The sequence below is a fragment of the Phocoena sinus genome, chromosome 12, assembly GCF_008692025.1.
Source record: "Phocoena sinus isolate mPhoSin1 chromosome 12, mPhoSin1.pri, whole genome shotgun sequence".
In the NCBI taxonomy this organism is placed as follows: Eukaryota; Metazoa; Chordata; class Mammalia; order Artiodactyla; family Phocoenidae; genus Phocoena; species Phocoena sinus.
This window is the reverse complement of record NC_045774.1, coordinates 57,685,433-57,707,795: the sequence shown is the minus strand read 5'-3', so window position 1 is coordinate 57,707,795 and position 22,363 is coordinate 57,685,433. Positions and strand designations below refer to the sequence as shown.

At 36.0% G+C, this 22,363-nt stretch overlaps 1 protein-coding gene across 2 annotated transcripts in view; it reads right to left on the bottom strand.

Moving 5' to 3' along the window:
* Window positions 1–22,363, bottom strand: part of ASCC3 (activating signal cointegrator 1 complex subunit 3) — a 366,641-nt gene that overhangs the window by 152,261 nt on the left and 192,017 nt on the right. For both annotated transcript variants that reach the window (XM_032651063.1, XM_032651064.1), the window contains exons 14-16: window positions 19,847–19,981; window positions 2,878–3,069; window positions 2,346–2,570 (exon numbers count right to left, since the gene is read on the bottom strand). In XM_032651063.1, coding sequence (XP_032506954.1) covers window positions 2,346–2,570; window positions 2,878–3,069; window positions 19,847–19,981 — 552 coding nt within the window. The remainder of the gene's footprint in view (window positions 1–2,345; window positions 2,571–2,877; window positions 3,070–19,846; window positions 19,982–22,363) is intronic.

The following is a 22,363-nucleotide window of genomic DNA, read 5'->3' as shown; positions in this document are numbered from 1 at the left end:
CCTGCTGATGCAGAGGACACGGGTTTGGGTCCCGGTCCGGGAAGATCCCACATGCCGCAGAGAGGCTGGGCCCGTGAGCCATGGCCATTGAGCCTGCGCGTCTGGAGCCTGTGCTCCGCAATGGGAGAGGCCGCAACAGTGAGAGGCCCGCATACTGCAAAAAAAAAAAAAAAAAAAAACAAAAAAAACAGCCTTGCTTTTTATTGTAAGTCAGAGAAATTATTACTACCATTTTGGAAAATATTTAGTCCTGGTCTTAGAAGAAGGCAAATGGTAGGTTGATTAATATAGAGAAATGTATTCACCTTTAAGTTACTATATTTTATATATCAGAAATCTAGGCTATAATAAGAAGACTAAGTTTGTAGTTTAAAAGACCTGCGTTTGAATACTAGCTCCAAAGGTTAGTACTTGAATGACCTTTGGTCAGTTACCTATCTCTCTGAGGACAATAATATCTCCTTAGGAGCAGTACTGAGAGAATATACAAAAAGCACCCAGCAGGTTTGTGCGTCCTCAGTCCACTGAAGGATTACTATTACTATCTTTGTACATTACTATTACTATCTTTGTACATTAGACTAATCCATCATAGATACTGGTGACCCATGACCAAGACCTAATTATTTAAACCATGCCATCATAGCAGGTAATGAGGATTGAAACTGAGATATATTTCCTTTGGAGATATTCCTAATATCATAATTCATTTCCTAATCATTTTCACTTTCTTGTAATTATGCTACTAGAAACCAGCATCTTTCATGATTTTTTTCTAACTTCCAACTTCTAAACTTCTATATCTTCTAAACCTTACCTAATCTTCTGAACCCAGATTTACCACCTTCATGAACAAAGCCTTTCCTGATAAGCTGGGGCCAAAAGTATTTTCTCCTTCTACTGAATCCTTCTTTAGAACTTATTACTCACCAACATTATTGCACTGTGTTTTTGTGTCTTTTTCTCCCTTTTGGACTATATACTCCTTAAAACAGAGGAAACTGCATACTGAGTGTGTTTTTCATCCTCTAAAAAGACTTCTAAATAACATGAATAGAATATAAGTGAAATTTCTGTAATATTTCAGTTCAAATATTTCACTTATTCATTTATTTAATAGTTATATCCCACCTACTTTCAAAAATTGAGTCAACTTTAATGGTAAGAAGGGATATAGGAAAGAAGTAGGAAAGTGTTGGATGACAGAGCAACAATTAAAAATGCGGTGAAAACAGCAAAACCTCATTTGATTGTTTGACACACAGACTCTTAAGAATGTTCATCCTCTTTACCAGTTAAGATGTTATCTAGGCTTCCAGTGTCTGCTATTTAAATCTTAACACAATAATGGTGACTATACAAGTCACCTGTGACATTAATTTCTTATCTACGGAGGGAATCTTATTAGTGGAAAGTGTTATGTTTGTACCTCGAAGAAAAGGAAATAATTTTCTTTTTAGCAGTCTATTAAAATGTCAAGGTTTATCTTGACTGTGGCTTTTTAATGTAAATGTTGAGCCTAACTGAATTCCTAACATGTGATGTCACTCAGAATTCTGATAGGGTCCAGTAAAATTTGGCCTTAAAGACATACTTCTGAAAATGAAATGAAAGGTATAACAAAAATATTATTTTACACAATGGCAGAAAGGTGGTCAACATAAGTTATTGTGATAATTTTAAGATCTTAAAGTATAGGGACTAAACTCATATGTGCTTGCTCTTCTCCAGAGTATTTACTGGAAGGTTTTATATGTAAAGCTAACCTATAACTATTTGTGAACGGTTGCTATGGTTGAAAATTCTAGAATTAAAACAATAAAAGTAATCCTGAGTAAAAAAACCCAAAAAACAAAATCTTAACACAAACACACATCACACATGAAATAAACTATAATACTGTAGCTCAATTTAAGCAATCATATTTTCTATAACAAAGTTAATCAAATGATCTAAGACAGAAGAGCATTATTAACCTTATAAAAACTTTATAAAATACTTCATAATAAACTTTATTGAAGTGCAGGACAAATATAGTTGTTGTTATTGCTATGTCTGTTTCCCCAGTTTGTATAGCTTTGGTTAGATTTCTGTCCTATAACAAAACCTCATGATTTAAAAGTATAGTCTTTAAGCAATGAGTTCTTATCAGTTAATCACTTGCATTCTACATTGCTCTGAACTCATCAATAATATTGCCATTCCACCTCTTGTGTCTTATGACTGCATATGAAATAAAATGTATTATTAAATATCATGAAATAGCAATCAACTCAAACTTTATTTTTCTTGGTCATTCTTGAAGCTGATGATTCTATTCCAACCTTTAACTCATTAGATCTTACCTCTGCATTTAGGTTATCTGCAAGGCTTTCCAGAAACTGACTCTCAATTGGGTTTTGTTGAGTGAGCAAAGAGAGGTAATGGCTGAGTTTATCATGGGTTGTTATGATGATTCCTTCCCCAAATTTGTCAAATTGTGGTCTTCCAGCTCGACCAAATATCTGCATGACATCTAAAATTCCAAGGTCAACAAAGGAGCCTCTTTTTGCAGCATATATTTGTGTTCCCTAGATGAGGAAAAGTTAATAAAAATTTACATAAACACACACAAATATAATCCTGATGAGCTGAATACTGAAATTAGGCAAATATGGCAAGATCTCAAAAGTGTACTTTAACTAATCCTTTCATCATCTGTGATAGCGTTAAATTTTCACAATATAAACTAGATTCTTTTGGAGAATATAGTTCTGACCTTATATAAATAACATTCAAAGTCACTGAAGCAGCCAAATCAATATTTTCAAATAAATCAATCCACAGGTTTGTTTTAAGATACCACAAATCCATGCGCAAAGGAAGGTAAGTTCTCACCTTAATAATAACAGCATGAGCAGGAAGATTGACACCCCAGGCTAATGTAGCTGTACAGACCAGGACTTTGATATGCCCATTAAAAAACAAGCTTTCAACCAAATTTCTGTCCTGCCGAAGCATTCCTGCATGATGAATACTAAAACCATCTGGAAATAATTCTCGTACTTGTTTATTTCTTGACTTTTGCACCTAGAGTAGATATCAACAAAACATAAAAGTGTTATTTAGCATTTAAAAGCAATTGTTATTTATCGTCTCTTGAATGAGTTTATCAAAGAGAGCACAGAATTATTTTTAAGTATCTTAAGGTCTTACTAAGTCTTAGTACATAATGTTTTATACAAAATCATTAAAATTTTTATTTCTTCTATCTTAAAAAATAGGTAACCCTGAACATGGCACAAAATCCAAAAGGAAAGAAGGTAAAAGCAAGTGTCTCTTTCACTCAGGTGTCCTCTTCTTGCAATCAATCTGTATTACCTGCTTCCTATCCTTTCAAGAAAACTCTATTAAAAATAAGCATAAATCTCAGTGGCTTCCAACTCATTCAGAGTAAAGGCCAGAGTCCTTAGGATGCAAGACCTACAGAAATCATTCCCATTCCTGAACCTCACTTACTTAGGCCAGACACAAGAGCTGGCTTTTTCTCTAAGTGAGCCCCAACCCTTTTTTTTTTTTTTGACAAATCCACACCTGCCTCAGGGTCTTTACACTTTCTGTTCCAGACCCATTGCCTTGGAAGCCTTTCCCTCTTACTGAGATGCCCCTGGTTCCACGGGACATGCGCTCCTTCTCATAGTAAGAGCCAATAAACCCAACTGTGCTTCCCCAACACCTGTGTTCCTGCTGATCTCTAACAGGAGGGCACCGGCCACCTGTCTTAGCTCCTCAACTTTACATCTGCCCTGAATATACTAACTTCGCTTCTGAGGTCTGTTCTTTGGCCTGGTCTGACCTCAGATGTGGGATATGGTCCACTTATCTGCAATCTGTATGAGTGCCATAGCAGATCTTACAAAATTCACTGACGACTCACTGTACAACGGGGAAATTTTTTTCTGCAAAATTAAAGACTATGGATTAACAAAAGTGTTCATATAGTCAAAGCTTCTGTTTGGGCATCACATCCTGTGCTTATTTGCTACTGCTCTGAAAATTTCACGATCAACATCTTGATAGCTTCTTTTGAAACAGCGTTTTCCACAGTTTTCACGTAAGGGGCACTACACTGGCAGGGAATGGGGTTCTAGTACAGTCACACTGATTATCTCTAAGGTCACTTAAAATTTTAAATTTCTAAATTAATAATAATTAACTAAGAAAATGATCTAAGAAAACTGCACTCCATGAAATCTGCTACCGATATATAATGGAAGGGAAAACATTAACAAACCCCACCATCTAGTGGCCAGCCAAGTAAATAACAACTTAGAATTTTGAGCCTTGTTGAGTTCCCAAGCAAAATACACAGACACAAAAATGTTATCTTCATTAAGTTTCAAGGGAAAGGTATTATTTCATTTTTGTGCCGTGTGGTCAGCCTCTTAGAAATAATTGTATAAATATACTTTATTATTAACTACATTTGGATCATATTGCCTTAACTTCCATCTTTTCAGACATGTGTTATTGTCGGTCTCACAAATACGGGCTCCACGTTATGGAGTATTTGCTAGTATATAACAGAGCTCCCTAGTGGGGTCAAAGTAGAAGAAGGAAAAACACTTCACCTACTTCATTTCGTCGCTAATATTCATGAGTGAACATTCAGAGCTAACAGAGGAAACTAAAAAATACTGCTTGGAGACAGACGGAAAAAAAATCATACTGCTGGATGGCTCTTTGTTTTGGGTGAATCTGCTGTCCGTGAACCCCTGCGCTGGAACATCCTGATGTGCTTGTTATAAATGCAGATTCTCAGTCAACATCCAGTTGAGGTAAGACTTGGCTTGTGACACCAGTGACACAGTAAGAAGCTGAACGCAGGAAATATGTAACTGCGGTGAAAAATATTCTTATAATGTAGCAGGTAGATCATGGGGTGCTGACACATCACCTTCAAATCTGACCAGGTGGGCTCAACCAGCTTGTTCTCTGTAAGCAACCAAGAAGTGCCAGGAGTCACTTCGCCTTTGTCTCTATTCCTGCTCACATTCTGTGCATTGCTTTTTTTTTTTTTTTAATTATGAAGCATATTTAATACTTTTTTTTTTACATCTTTATTGGAGTATAATTGCTTTATGTGCATTGCTTTTTTATTGATTCATTAGAGACATGAAGTGACAACAATCTTAAAATAAGACTGGGATGTTCCTTCTCAACTGTCTTTGAATCTGAATCTGCCATTTGTGATCTAGCCTAGTTCACAGGACAAATAAACAAGAAAACCTGGGGAGGAGGCCCAGGGATGAGTATGTTTTAAAATCTTATTTAAAAAATGATCATACAGTAAAATTCTCTTTCCACTTTGGTGTACAGTCCTACGAATTTTGGCATATGTTCAAATTGTGTAACCACCATAATAATCAGGATACAAAACTGTTCCTTTACCCCCCTTAAATTCTCTTGTTATTCCTTTATAGTTAAACCCTCCCCACTTACAACTCCTGGCACCCCCTGATCTGTTCCCCATCCCTAACTTATAGGATGGAGTAAAGTTGTGCTCTCAGAAAACATCATACCTGAAATATTTATATAACTAAATAAGAATATAATAAATAAGTAAATCAAGCATCTAATTCAGAAACCTATAAAAACAAAATATATAATAAAGCCAAGGAAAAAAGGAGAAATGCCCTAATAAAGTTAAAATAGAATCTGATTTTTAAGATGTGAAATTGATAAGTAAACATAAAAACTCTAATTTTAAAAGAAAAAAATAAAAATAGACAATGTCTATTACTGGGCAGCAGGAGTTGGCAAATTATGTGCCAACTGCCTGTTTTGTAAATAAAGTTTTATTGAAACACAGCCATATCAGTTTGTTTACATATTGTCTATGGCTGATTTTGAGCTACAATAGGGGAGGTGAGGAGTGTGACAGACACCATATGTTTGCAGGCTTAAAATATTTACTGTCTAGCCTTTAAGTAAAAGGAGATACATAGTGGAAAACGAGCACAACAGCCCAAGCACAAAGACACAAAATTAGTAATGTGAAAAAGAAGTGTTCAGAAATACATCACAATTTTAAAGAATCAGAAGAGTATTCTGAAAAATTCAATATATTCTATCATTAAAATTGTTTGGAACAGATGATTTTCTAGGAAAATGTTACTAACATTCATATTAAAAGTGATAGAAAATTATAATAAAAGCAATGGAAGAAAATGTAAAGGCTATCTAACATCTAGGCTTTCATACTTTTTAAAGACAAATTAATTCTAGTATTACTAAGAGGCCCTAGAGCACAGAAATAGAAGTCTAAAAATTAATCTTACAGAGGCAGTGTAATAGCACTGATATTAAAACCTGATAAAGCAGCAGAAAACAGAATACAACAGAGAAATCTCTCTTAAGAATATTAATCCAAATAGTAAAGAGTTTTAGAAAACAGAATTCACCAGTGCATTAAAACAATATACCACAACTAAGTAAATTAAACCCCAGAATGCAAGGGCACTATACCTATAAATATATTAACATATTTATTAATAAGTCAAAGGAGAAAAAACATATGATCATCTCCAGGCACTGAAATCTCACAAAAGACCACATTCAATCTTGATAAGCAGAGGCGATGAAACATTGATTTCAAACCACACTGAATCATAAAACATTAGGCATATATCAATTTAAGTTAGGAACAAGGCAAAGATGTTTACAATCAGCTTACCAGTGTCCTAGACAATGGAACTAGACATGAGAAAATAATAAAAAGTAGAAATACTGGAACAGAAGAGGTCAAAGCAATTATTAGTTGCAGATGAAATAAACATTTATTTAGAAAACTGAGGATTAATCAAAAACTACTAACTAAAATAATGATTGAATTCAGAAAGGTGACAGTCCCCCAAATCAATATTTTTAAAAAGTCTTTCTGTATATAAACAATAACTTGTTAGAAAATAAAAGGGAAGAAAATAGCACATTTATAAAAGCCGTCAAAAACAGAAAAAACAAGAAATAGGTAGCACCTACATGAAGAAAGCATTATTATACTGCTGAAGGACATTCAAGAAATGAAATGATATGCTTTGCTTTTGAGATGGGAAAACTTGGTTTGGTGAAAATACCAATTCTCACTAACTTAATCTGTAAATCAATGCACTAACTCAACTAAAAGATAAACGTTATTTCTTGGAAGTGATACTGAAGTTCATCCTTAAAAGTAAACCTGTAGGGCTTCCCTGGTGGCGCAGTGGTTGAGAGTCCGCCTGCCGATGCAGGGGACACGGGTTCGTGCCCAGGTCCAGGAAGATCCCACATGCCGCAGAGCGGTTGGGCCCGTGAGCCATGGCCGCTAAGCCTGCGCCTCTGGGGCCCGTGCTCCGCAACGGGAGAGGCCAAAACAGTGAGAGGCCCGCGTACCGCAAAAAAAAAAAAGGCCTGGAGGAAACCATGATGAAGTGAGTGTGATCTTTATAAGTAAGACAAAGCCCAAATACTGTAAATAACCTGAAAAAAATCTCATTATGGTAAAAATATTCATAAATTAATAAAAATAAAAATCAAAGATTAAGTAGGAAAAATGTTTGTAACACATAGAACAGTACATGCAATTTATAGAAAAAGAAATTCAAATGGCAAATATGAAAAATGCTCAGCTTCACTCATAAAGAAATGCCAGTCAAAATAATAATGAAGTACCATTTTTTGCCTATTAATCTGTCACAATCTCAAAAACTCTAACGTTGTTCGGTGCTGGCAAAGTTAGGTGAGAGGAAGTTACTGTTCCAGGAAATGTAAGTTGGAATAATCTCTTCAGTGGGCAATTCAGGACCACTCATACACCAAAATTTTAAATGCATGTACCGTGTTGATAAATAAATTCCACTGCCAGGAATTTTCCCAGTGGACATCACTGCAACTGCCAAGAGTGTGAGCAAGGATGCTTACTGCAGCACTGTTTACAATACAACATAATTAGAAACAACAAAAGTATCCATCGAGACAGACTGGGTAAATGAATTAAGATAATGTCCACACTGGGGCACACTATGCAGTTGTTAAAAGAATGAATCAGATCTTTCAGTGTTGATCTGGAAAGATTTCCATGATGTATTACTAAGTGAAAAAAGTATGAGACATAAAAGTGTGCCTAACACGATCCAACTTTTTCATACTGAAACTCACATGCAGACACACACAATGGCAGTTTGTACAAAACCTTCCCTTGAAAGAAACATAAATGGAAGAAGGTTTTTAATAGGAGTTTTATTTGGAGAAATCAATGGAGAAAGATGGTTAAGACCATGAGTTACGGAGCTAAACTTATTATAAGATGCCTGCTGCTTCCTCAAGTATCAGAACGGTAGTTGTTTTCCACCTGTTTTTTCAGCGTGAGCTATACCTGGAGTCTGGGCTTTGCTAGCCTCTGCAGGACTGAAGGGGTATAATTCACCCTGTTCACACTGTCTGAACAGAGCATCGGATTCTCCGAGAAAGCCATTTGAGATCCAATACTATACTCACTGGATAAAGTATCTCTATACATGGAAATTCAGCACAAAAGAACACCAGCTGTGAAAGGTAAAGGGAGTCAGGTGTGTAGCAGAAGAATTGTGTAAACTTGTTTTCCTCAGTCTTTATATTTCCACTTGTCACAAGTGAACTTCCCATACATGGCTTTATTGTCAGTAAAATTAGAATAGAATGGACAACTGCTAAGAATCCATTAGCACACAGAGGATACTAAATTTTTTTCCGCTAGTGAAAGCGTGCCCCAAGCTTCCTTCCATGACTTTACATATCTTTTTCCTACCTATGACACAGAAAATCAGTATGAGTACTTTTTTAAATGAATAAGGTTAAAATAAAATGTAACCACTTGCCAAAGTTGACTTCCAAACTAACACAAATACATGATTAAAGAACGAAGACTGACAGCAAGTAACTGAAGATATTAAAAGGAAACAAATTAGTTTTTTTTCCTCCATAAGACAAAAAAATATACAGAAGTAACACAAGACCTTCAGCTCAGTTACAAACCCTGCATGAAAGAACAATAAGAAATGGCATAAATAATTTAGTGACCTTTGTAAGCCTTCTGAGGTAATTTATCTTGATAAGGTCCGCTTTAACGTGGATTATTTCAAATCCATTAGGAAGAAATAACTTAACAGTCATTATAAAAACTAAAATTTAACCAGAAGGAGGCAAATAGTTTCTCCCAAATGATACCATTCTTTTTTCACAATTACTAGTGAGTATGCCTTATCAATATCAGAAAAAATATTATAGAGTCCTCATCTTTGGTATGTGCAATTTTTATCATTCAATAAAGTTATAAAGTTAATCAGTGGACCTGCTTACATTGTTAGGAGCATAAACCAATACCTGGCTTATCTTTTGACAAGGGAGTTTAGAGATCTAAGGAGTATCATCTTTCCCCATCCTTTCTCTTTCTCTCTTTCAAAGCTCTTATTCCACTTTAAACCCTTATCACCGAGACATCTGAAATCGCTCCTCTGGCGTCCACACCAAGAGAGCCAAGAACGGCAATGCTCTGTCTTCCACGAGTCCTTCAGAAGGAAACACATCATACCTCCCACCCTGTTCTCAGGATAAGGCCTATTAGCCATCTGTTCACATGATCAACAAAATCTAGCTATGATCAGAACTTCTGAGGATCATGTTAAAATTTTAGGGTCTTAGTTCCAGATACTCTGATTCTGACAGCTGGCATGGAAACAGGTAATGGGGAGCCAATGCCCTATTATACTATTCTTCCCATAATACTTGGTATTTCTTCACTCTTGAGTCGGTTCCCTACTTCCTCTATTATTTCTCCACCTTAGGGTATGAAATTCTTCACTCTATTCTCTGGAATTGCCACTCAGTAATAAGCAAAATATATCAACCTCATCTCCCACCCTGCCTTAACTGAAACTTGACTCTTTTCCATGGACTCTTGTTTTCCATGCATATCTTTCAAGTGGTGGGGGATGATCTCTCTCTTCCCTCTCACCATTTCCAGGTCAGCCTGTACTAACTTTTTACAAAAACCTCTGTTCCTTTAAGGTTCAGTATATCTGCTATGTCACCTGTTACCCTACCTTATCCAATGAAGACTCCATACTTATGGCTCCTAGTCTTTCTGTCTATCCCATTTCCTATCATGATCCTCGGTGACAGTATTTTCCATGTGGACATCTAAAACCCTCGCTCTTCAATTCCTTGACACCCTCATTTCCACTGACATCTCCTCTGTCCCATCTTAGCCATACCAACGATTGTATTCTAGGCCTGTCATCAACCCACAACTGTACTACTTCCACAACCAAAATCGCTAGTGCAAACACCTCAATTTCTGACCAAAGACTCCTATATGTCAAGCATGCCCAACTAATTTTTTCTAAGCTCTTTCTTTATCGTTAATGATACTTCCAGATCACAGTTCCTCTACTTTCTTAATATTCATCAGCAGCACGCCCTCTCCATCCCTGCCCCAGTCTTTACTCTGGTTCTTTCTCCAGTGCAGATAACACAGTCCAAGATTTTAATCACATTCCTTCCCATTTCTTAAACTCATCTGCCCTTTTGCCATGTAAGACTGGTAGAATGTCAAACTCAGATGACCCAAGGTAGCTAATGCTTAAGAAAAATTACATACAAGGGCAACTAGAGACCAGTCTAAATCCATGATCACAATCTCAACAAGCCCTTAACATTGGATAGCAATTCTGTGATGTCTCTATGGTCAGTTTGTTGTCGCATGTCTCACAATGTCTACATTATGCATTGACTGGCTCTCCACAAACTTCTCACCACCTTGTTATCCTTGACTCTTAGAGAATGACCTTAACAACTACTTCCCAAGGAAAATACAATACGTCACAGGAAGCTCCCTTATCATCCTGCCACACACCTAAAACCTATTTGCATCAGAACCCATCTTTCTAATTTCCTCTTCTGTTTTAACAGTAGTGCCCTAACTCCTATCTAAGGAAAATCTCTACTTCTTCTTTGGATCCCATGCCTCTTGAAAATTCTCAGGACTCTTATAGGTTATCTGTAGTCTCTTTCCTTTCCTATATGAATAATCAATCAATTTCAATCCTTTTTCACTCTTTCTTGAATAGCTTCCACAGAATATAAGCATATCACTTCCACCTTGAAAAGAAAAATAGTGCATCTACCTTTCTGAGTACTATTTCATATTTTCTAGATACTATCCATTTTCCTTTTGTATGTAAATTAAGTTCTCAAAATTGATGTTTACACTTTAATCTACATTCATCAGCCACCTTAATCTAGTTTTTGCTCTCCACTCTGGGAGTGAAAAGGCCCTGAATAAGGTCACCAATATCCTCCACGTGGCTAAGTACAGTGTATTTTGCAGCCCTCACATTACTTGACCACTCACTGCAGCAGTCAGTATAGATGATCTCTTTCTTCTCTTTGAAACGCTCTTTTCCTTGGCCTCTATGACATTTACTCCGGGGTATACTCCAGTGCTTGGAGGCTCCTCTGCTGGCTCATTCTCCTCTAATCATTAAAGAGCAGAATTCCTCAAGACTTGGTCTTAGGCTCTTTTACCCCTCATATCCACTCCTATGGTTTTCCCACTCCAAAACAGACTGAGCTTCTGAGACATTAGACTTACATATCCATCCAGATGCTTACTCTACATCTCTAAGTATCCCAGGCACCTCATTTCAGCACATCCAAATGGAATTCATGATCTGTACCCTTCCCTCCAAAGTAATCCTTCTCTCCTACTTTTTCCTCATAAATGACCCAACTAACTACTCAACAATATTAAGCCAGACATCTTTTAGAAGCCAGAAAACTTCCAGATCTCTCTTCCTCAACCCTTCATACCCCATTAACTACCAAGTCAATCAATTCTATTTCCTAAATATGCCCCAATGAATCCACATCTCTAACTGGTATTCCCATTCTCTCCTGCTCTGCCTGTGTGTAGTGATCTTTCTTAAAAGCACAACTCTGTTAGGAAAATTACTTGTTTTGTGTGCTCAAATTGTCATTTTATTTTTATATTATTAGTTGAGGGGAATATAGCTAATGACATGCCACTCCCTTCCTCAAACTTCTCTAATCATAACCCATTTCTTTTAAGATAAAATACCTAATTTGTAACATGATAAACAGGGCCCTCACAATCTGGTCCTTGCCTACAACATTAGATTCATGCTATAAGCATGGCATCTACCACTCCCCATCATTTTCTGCGTTTCTTAGTCACTCTGATTTTATCCACATCCTTCAATGTGCTATTGCTTTTCTGGTGTCAGAGACTTTTCCTAGAACATTCTTCTGCTGTCCTTTGCTTTGTGTACATATCTCACCTTAAATGTCACTGTGTTAGCTAAGCGTCCTCCCAATTTTACTTTCTTTTAGCACTTAATCCCTCTTTATTATTTAATACAACGTAATTAAAATCAATTATTTAATTAGTTGTTAATCTTTCTGTTCAGCCAGAACATAAGCTCCATAAAAATAAATGGGCAGCTACTTTTTTTCTTCCAAAATATATTTCCATTCCCAATTAACGCAAAGAATGTTAATCAGCATGCAAGTCCACGTCCTTCAATGAGGCCTTCTTGTATTGCATGAGCCAGAAGGTAAAATCTGTACTTCCCAGATCTCTTGTAGTCAGGGTACTGGATACAAAAATCCATTCTGCTTATTAAATGCACTCATGCAAGATCTAGGCAATGGAAGTGAAGAGGAAACTATTTTCTGCTGTTTTATTTTGCTGGCAAGCAAAATCTTGGAGAAATGAGGCTTAAAAGTTATAATGGATGTACTGTATATTCAAAATTTGGTTTTCCAGCATGTTCATGAATGATGAAAGGTATCTAGTAGCAGGTGTAGCTTCTACATGCTGGATCATCATCATGGTATGGCTGCTGGTTCTTAAACTCAACAGTTCCACTGGTAGTTGCCTGATTTCTACAACTCCAACCTTATCAACATTCTAGGAATTACCTAACCTCTTTTCACAAAATTATTTTCTATTTAAAATATAGAACAATGGTTTGTTTCCTTTAATGAATCCTGACTGATACAACACAATTTTCTCAATCCACTTTAAACAGGTTGACAGCAGAGCTTATCTATCTTGATACCTATTGATTTACCATAGTGACTGGTAGGTAGCTTACACTCAGTAAGTATTCACCGAGTGACTACCACTAAAAACAGTTTGAGGTTCATGTGTATATGGTCAATTCACAATGACACAGACTAGCCTGATTCCCACAACCAATTTCCATATGTCATTCTAGCTGTGCGAATTATGTACTTTAACTGGGGAGAAAGAAGTACTGTGTCCCCTGTTCCATGTTATAATCCTTGAAAGATGGTCTTGGTTCCCATATGAGCTACCCTGGTATTAACTATAACCCAATTATACAGACACAAGTTAGCATTCTAGAGAGAGCACCCTAATCAGTAGAAGAGAAATCTCATCTAAAATTGTATTCTTCATACCCATTTCGCCATTTTAAAATAAATGCTGAAATAAAAAATTAAAAAAAGATCACTGTGAAGTGTGATTTTGATCTTTAAATTTTATCAATACAAATCTCTGTACCACTAGGGATTAGAAATCTTTACATATAAAATCTATATGTTTTTAAAATGGTTTTCCTACTAAAGTATTTTCAAATGAGAGAGCAACAATATTCTAACATACACACTTTTCCAAAACAGCAAGGTTCTTTAACAAGACGTATAAACTTGTTTTAAGAAATTTATTGTATGTTTCTAAAATACATCTTAAAGCACAGGAACAAAAATTGCTGCAATCAAGGCTACTTAAATAAAGATAAAATTCCAATGCTACTTTCTGTGTTTCTTAAAAAGGGTCTCACTAAAGAAGCTCCTTGACATGGGTCATGGTAATAAGTTTTTGAAAATCACACCTAAAGCACAAGCAACAAAATAAAAAATAAACAAGTGGGACTACATCAAACTAAAAAGCTTTCACCCAGCAAAAGAAATTGACAAAGTAAAAAGACAGCCTATAGAATGGGAAAAAAATATTTGCAAACCATATATCTGATAAGGGGTTAATAACCAAAGTATATAAAGAACTCATTAAACTCAATAGCAAATAACCAAATAATCTAATTAAAAATGGGCAAAGGGCCTAAAGAGACATTTTTCCAAAGAAGATGGCCATGGCCAACAGGCACATAAAAAGAAGCTCAACACTAGTCAGTCTTTGGGGAAATGCAAATTAAAAGCACAATGACATATCATCTCACACTCGTCAGAAGGTCAGAATGGCTATCATCAAAAAGAGAAGAGAAAAAAAAAAAAAAAAAGAGAAGAGATAACAAATGCCAGTGAAGATGTGGAGAAAAGGGAACTCTTGTGAACTCACTGTTGGTGGGAATGTAAATTGGCACAGTCACTATGAAAAACAGTATGGAGGTTCATCAAAAAATTAAAAATAGAACTACCACATGATCCAGCAATTCCACTTCTGGGAAGATATCCAAAGGAAACAAAAACAGTTGGAAAGATATCTAAACCCCGATGTTCATAGCAGCATTATTTACAATAGCCAAGACATGGAAACGACCTAAGTATCCAGCAATGAATGAATGAATAACAAATCTGTGATACAAACACACACACACACACACACACACACACACACACACACACACACAGTGGATTATTATTCAGCCATCCATAAAAAAATGAGGAAATCCTACCATTTGCTACAATACACATAGGCCTTCAAGGTTTGCCTGGGTTCAAAATCTTTATTCTAAAGAGCCTATTTCCCTTTGAAAATGAAAAAATCCAATTAAACACGCAAATCTATGTTTTATTAATTTTCTTTCACTTTACTTAAAAAAATTAATATACTTATAACATTCTTTCTATGTGGTTACAAACAGACAGTAGAATTAATATATTAGCCTCCTAAAGGAAAGGCGGTTGACATTCCTGAGGAAAGAATAAACTCTGAGACAACAGTTTACACTTATCTAAAGTAAAAAAACAAGAGAAAGGCGGCTCTTAGGTACTTGCTACTCTCTTTAGCTAACAGATATCATCTATTCCAGGAAGAGGAAATTCTAATTTTATTTGGTTATACTGACACTGGAAAGCTGCTAAACCAGAAATAATTAAAGCTATCAATATTAAGTATCAGATTACTTACATCAAAGCCAAATTCCTATAATTTAGGCAAAGGCTAAAGATAACCTATGAAAGCAGGCGATGGTTGGTGATCTAGATAATAATAAAAAGTCATAAAATGACACTTTAAGGTAGCTTGAGGGTACATATTATTACTCGATTTTTCCTAGTGTTCTGATTTGTTTAACAGATATTCCTAATCACTACATTCATGAGGCCTGCTGCATGATAGACTGTATCTACCTATAAGGAAAACTTCTAATATCACTAATATATGTAAGAAATCGAACAACATCAGTGCCTATTAATCAGAGAAATACCGTACAGGGTGGGTGGGAATATCCATCCTAGTACTAGAATATTTAAAGCCTGTTAAAAGTTTTGTCCCTAAAGGAAATAATTTATTCGACTGAGACGGAGAATGAAACAGAATCTGAAGATTCTAATTGGAATAATTCATTCAACTTAAAGTTAAAATTATAATTAAAAACAATGGGGACTTCGCTGGTGGTCTGGTGGTAAAGAATCCGCCTTCCAATGCAGGGAACGCAGGTTCGATCCCTGGTTGGGGAACTAAGATCCCACATGCCACAGGGCAACTAAGCCCACACACCATAACTACTGAGCTCGTGTGTCTCAACTAGAGCCCGTGTGCCGCAAACTACAGAGCCCATGCGCTCTGGAACACGGGTGCCACAACTACAGAGCCCACCTGCCCTGGAGCCTGCCTGCCACAACTAGAGAGAAGCCCGCATGCCACAACGAAAGATCCCGCATGCCTCAACAAAGATCTTGCGTGGCACAACTAAGACCCGACGCAGCCAAAAATAAAATAAATAAATAATAAATAAATCTTAAACAAACAAACAAATAGTGGCTTAATAATGAAAATGTCTGTATCCCTAATGATATATTTCTATGTATAAATGCAAGCTGCTACTGTTCCCTAAGGTATGTTCTATCTTACAGAAAACAGTGGTTTCTTAAGAAAGTTTCTTTGTGGGAGAAGGCAAAAAGTAATATGCAAAGTAAACTTCTAGAAGGAGATTTCCAGAATATGATATGCAATGTTTTATCATTCTTCAGCTAGTTTCCAAAATAATTTCATATATCATTTCGTTTCTCATAGTAAACTACTAGAATAGGTGTTATTTACCCCATTATTACTCCATTTGATAGAAGAAAAAGTACCTTTAAGAAATGTTTAGGTGTTTAAGGCCACGGGGCTTCTAGAGGTGAAGTCACAGCCAGAGCTTTTTGCTAATGTGTCCTCTTACTTTGGGCCTCGTTTGTAATTCCTCAGATACTCCCTTCCCCAGGGAGAACTGCAACAGTTCTACCTCTGTAGCTTAATCTACCCTTGGGGTATTTCACTTTCTTTTCCCTATTTTCCTGTTTCAGTGGACAATTTGGAAATATAGTTGCTTTTCCAGCTGGGAGTAAATTTGATATCAAAGATAGGAATGGTATGAGGGGTCATGAAGTATAACCGTTACTTACTGGAAAGAAATGACTCATCTTCAGCTGTGGCTAAGGCACAGACACAGCCTTATTATGTATGCACACTGCCCTCCCCTACCCCCGCCCCCAACACACAGAGAAAAAAGAATCCTTAATGGAGTTTCATTTATTATTTATACAAATAAAGTTACAGTGTGTTGAATAAAACTGTGAAGAAATGCTTTTAAAAACCATACTTGCTGAGTCAGGAATTGAGACGGTTACTTTAAACACTTAGGGATAAAGGATCACCGTGGCACGGTAGGGATTTAGTTGTATTTCCATCAACAGGAGTCAGGAGGCTAAATTTCTATGTACTACCATAGCAAACTTACCTTCTAATTTTATTTTAATGTTCTGAGTACTTAATTTCCTATTTTTCAAAAACATCAGAAGAAATATCTCCTGCCATCATCATAATAGCATCCTTAGAATTGCTAGTAAGTTAATACCATTCAAGTTTAAAAGGCACTTCAAGTAATAGGAACAAACATTCAACTTTGGATTTAGAAGAATAATCTAAAATTCTGGAGCTTCGAGAAAACATCCAGAAAGATTACCTTATCTTTTGTTATAAATAATTTTCACTGTGGAGGGGCCAACTGTTTTGAATCTCTCTTTCAGAGAAATGAGGGATATAGCTGAGCTGAAGAAATGTTCTTCCATTTTATTAAAGAAAAAAAAAGATTCAAAGCTCTAAAGCTTTAGAAAGTCACAGGTTGGATATGTTGTTTGCTTATTTTTTTTTTTTTTTTTTGCCGTACGAGGGCCTCTCACTGCCGTGGCCTCTCCCGTTTCGGAGCACAGGCTCCGGAAGCGCAGGCTCAGTGGCCATGGCTCACGGGCCCAGCCGCTAGGCGGCAAGTGGGATCTTCCCGGACCGGGGCATGAACCCGTGTCCGCTGCATCGGCAGGCGGACTCTCAACCACTGTGCCACCAGAGAAGCCCTGTTGTTTGCTTTTGAACAAATAGGATGCACTGTAGTGAAAAGGTAGACTTTGGAGTCAGTCTGGTTCAAATCATAGCTCCACTTATTACATGGGAGTCTCTGGGAAAATTATTCTCTTTTCTCAGTTTCCTTATCTGTAAAATGGGGATAAGAATCTTTAAAGGGCAGAATAGTGGTAGAGATCAAATGAGAAAACTAAAGTAAGAACATATCTTAATAATGTCTGCCTCCAAGAAACAAAGGCAAAAAAAAAAAAAAGTAATTTTGGGGTACCTACTATCAGCCAAATGCTATACTAAAGAGTATAATGGTGAATAGGACAGCGTTCCTTGAAATAATGTACTTATTAATAATGTCTGTGGAATCCATTCTTGTCAAAAAAAAACAATAATAACAGGTGGGTCAGGATAAAAATCAAGTATAATGAAAGTATCAAAAAAAGAAAGGTATAATAAAATGACTAGGGACTTTCAAGTCTCCACGTTTTTTTCAGCATAGTGATCTGTCATTACACGTTTGGTGACATGGTCTTAAATAAATATCATTTGAAAATGCCTCTACATAAATTATTTCTATATGCTTTAGAGTATTTCATGCTATATTTGAATTACTTATACACAAATGCCATATCAAGAGATAATAATAGTACAAACTTACATCATAGGTTGTTGTGAACATTGAATGAGTTATAGAAAGCAATGAAAACAATGCCTGGCCCAAGTAAACGCTTAAATATTGAATATTGAATAATTATTCAATTAATGATAAATATTAAATATTATTATTATAACAATGAAACAATAAACCTTCATGATTTAGAATAGCAATAACTCTCAGAACTAAGAGGTATAAAATAACCAGAAATCCACAAGGTGGCTCTCAAGGCTTGGCTTTTAAACACAATAGAGCTGCTTTGAATTTCCAAAGAAATGAAACAAGACCTTTCATAATTCACCATTATGAATGCTGACCTGACTTTTCAAAGACTCTCATAAATTCATAATTAATAAATAACTGGAAGAATACAAAGTTGCATAATAGGTGGTATGTAATAGAAAACTTTATAAAGCAAAAAAAAGAAAAAAATGAATAAACTTTGTAGCTACACTGAAAGAGAATCTGACATTCAAAACAACCTGCAACAGATTATCATAGTCAGAATTTTAAATATCAATATAAAATGGTGAAATTGACAGCACAATCCGAACTAAATACATTTTACTAAGATGGTAAATGTGAAGGTGCAGAGCACAATGCCTGGCAGCTGTTCAGCAAATCTCAGTTAAATCTTAAGTTATGCATATAAAATATTTTGAAGATACTATCATTTTATGTCTATAGTTTTTTATTTAAAAATTTATTTTTATAGCTTTAAATCAGGGCAAAATTTTCTGCAAAGGGACAGAGTACTTTAGGCTTTGTGAGCCATATGATACCGGCAGCAAGTACTCAACTCTTCCCTTGTGTGTAAAGAAGCAGCCACAGAAGACAAAGGAAGGGCTCTGACTGTTTTCTAATAAAACTAATTACAAAAACAGGTTGCCACCTTTGGCTCTCGGCCTGTAGTTTGCCCACTCTTGATCTAAATCATTACTTGATACAATTAAATAAAACCTTTTATAAATATTAGAATACTATCGATACTCAAATTACCTAGAGATGTGCCTCTCAAACTGTAATGTGCATAAATCATCTGGGGATCAAGCAGAAATGCAGATTATGATGTGGTAAGTCTCAGGTGTGGCCTGAGGTTCTGAGTTTCTAATGTGGACCCAGACTTTTTAGGTCCTTTGAGCGTATAGTGAGTGGCAAGGCAGCTGTTCTGCACCTTTTTGGTCTCAAACTTTCACTCTCAAAAAGAGCTTCTGTTTATGTAAATTACATCTGTCCATGTTAACCTTAGAAATAAAAAAAAATTATCTATTATATCTTTAAAAGAACAATAATCCATTAGATGTTAATGTATTGTATAAAATGTAACTATTTTATGCTTTAACTATGGGACTAAACACTACAATTATAATCATATAGAAAAAAGTGATAATTGGACACAACATGCATTCGGATCCTTTGAAAGTCAAGAAAAAAGTCAAAATTATAACATGATAAATCTGTAAAATTAACTTATTGGAAACTGGAAACCATGGATCTTTCATATATAAAATAGCTGGTATATCTGGTACATTATGTGCTTTAGTTCTTGTCTTGTGCTGCCATTTGTTCCCTACCTGCTTTTCTGCATGTCCATATTCAGGTCCTTGAGTAGGTAAAAAGTAGGAAATCTGGCCATTATTCTTGGCTCTTTCTATTAGAGACATAGCCGTTCTTACGGTGGCATTTCGAGCATGTACAAACACCATCACCTAAAATAAAGGAAAGCAGTTTATTTAATACTCAAATTCATTAAAAGATGGCTTAATACTAGTCTGGAAATCACCCTATATAAATAACTATTAATTTTTCAAAATAAACCCCCAGTTTATGAATACTTCAACATTTGCTTATTTTAGAACAAAGTATATATAGGATAAATGCAAGTTAAGTAAAATTCAATAACATAGCTTTATTTATTATTAGCCTATAATTGGCAGAAGTCAGAATGAAATTAATGGATTATATAAAATGTGGAACTTAATTTGTGCATTTCTCTTCCGAAGACATGATTCATTAGCACAGTCATATCTTATGAGGACAGAGTATAAAAATATACTAGAGCCTTATTTCTCCACAGTCAATGAAATTGCCAGTATCATAAAGATGTTTAAAGAAACTGGAAACAATAAAGACCACTCTTCCTTGGACAAAATCATGTCTAAGAACAACCATTTAGAATAGAGTTTAGGGGACTGCTGGAGATGAAAAAGCTTCTAGAGAGGTACTTGGAATTTTCTGTTGTGGCAGACCTTCCTGTGGAATTATTCACAAAGCGACTGTGGAAATCTGAATTAGGGGGAAGGTGAGTGTCTGGATGCTTTGTCAAGAAGAAGTCCTTCCAGGGACAGTAGTCAGGAAGAATGTGAAGGCAAATGAAGAGAATAAAATCAGGAAGTGACTAGCAGTCTGCATTTGCTGCCTGTCAGGGCCTGCCTTCTCTCCTCTGTGATGTTTCTTCTTTGGCTTCCACCTCCCTGTCCCCTCCCTCCATAGCTCAGCCCCAGCCTTCCCAAAGAGCCATGACTAATTCCTAATTCTTGCCTGTCTTCCCAGTGTCTCTCCATGTTCTTCTGTCAATTGTTTTCCCAGAAGCTGGAACTTTGGTGTTATTTGCAGGCTACACGCTTAGAAGGACACGCAACATTGTTTTTAGTCAGGGAATTAATAGGTTCATGAGAGTTGACCTGAGTAAGACAAGATCATTTTGAGGACCAACAAAAGTGAAAAAGGGAAGGAGGCCTGGGCTTTGACCAGAAAGGAGACAGAATGACAAAGATCTAGGGCACATGCTGTATAATTAACTCATAGTAATCTTATAATTAGCCCATAGTAAACTTGTCAAAGGGAATGTTCCACATATAGGATCTGATAAAATTCATAGTAGAGTAAAACCTCAGATAACCATCATTCAAGAAACTGGAATACTTAACTAATATTCTTTTAGAGCGTATTCAAAGTAAAGGAGAGAAAATAATCTGGAGAAGAGCAGAAGTTCCTCAATGAAAATCTCCCAAAGTGCTTAGAGAAAGTAAAACAAGCACTGCGAGTCATCTGGAGAAATTTAACATAAGTTAATCACAACCTTCAAGGACATAAAGCTTGAGACTTCACACTTTAGCAGAGCTCTAACTTATTTTCTGATACCAATGTGATTTGAAAAGAAATATGATCAAAAGAATATTTCTAAAGAGTACGCTACTAAAATTTATTTCAGAGAGTTTCGCAGATACTTAGAAAATTTTTTGTTTTCCTTATTTTCAACCCCCCACCCCTGCCAAAAACCAAATCTGCTTTTCACAGGCTCTCTAGCTTTCTGGCGAATCATCTTTACCTCACAGGATGTCAAGAGACTGCAATTTAAGTTCACTGTGATATTTTCATAATTCCTGACATCAGCTATTTAATACTAAGTTAGATGGAAGATTCTATTAACCATAATGCCTTGCTGAAGCTTCATCAATTCAGAATCTGTCAAATTCTACCATTCTGTCTTTCTACAAGGTAGGGACATTTTAACTACAAGTTTCTTTTTAAAGGGGAAGGCAGATTATTTTCTTTTATATAAAAATAAATTTGATCACACACAAAACCTCATTTACCCCCAACATTAAATTTTAAGAAAAATCTCAATTAAAATGAAGTTATTTATTATTTTATTAATTTATCCATTCATTCAAACGTTTCTGAGCATGCAGTCACTACCAAGCCCTGAGAAAACTGCTGTGAAAAACAGAGAGACAAGGTCCCTGCCCTCACGGAGATGGGAATCTTGTATGATGGATTAAATAAGCACAAAATAATTTTTACTTAAAATATATTTACTGGATATGTGTGTGTGTAAAATACTGTTAGAAGGAGAGATATGAAATGGATAAGACATGGTCCCTTCTTCTATACAATTTAAGGTGGGAGATAAAACTAGACATAATTTAGGGAGCTGATCCAAAAGACAGATGGAGTGTGGATAAAACAGGAATGCTAAACATGGAGACAGCTGGTCTCCTTCACTCATCCATGCCATGACATTTACACATACCTCCTGCATGCCAAACAGTGGCCAAAGCACCGGGGATACCATGATGAATATGTTC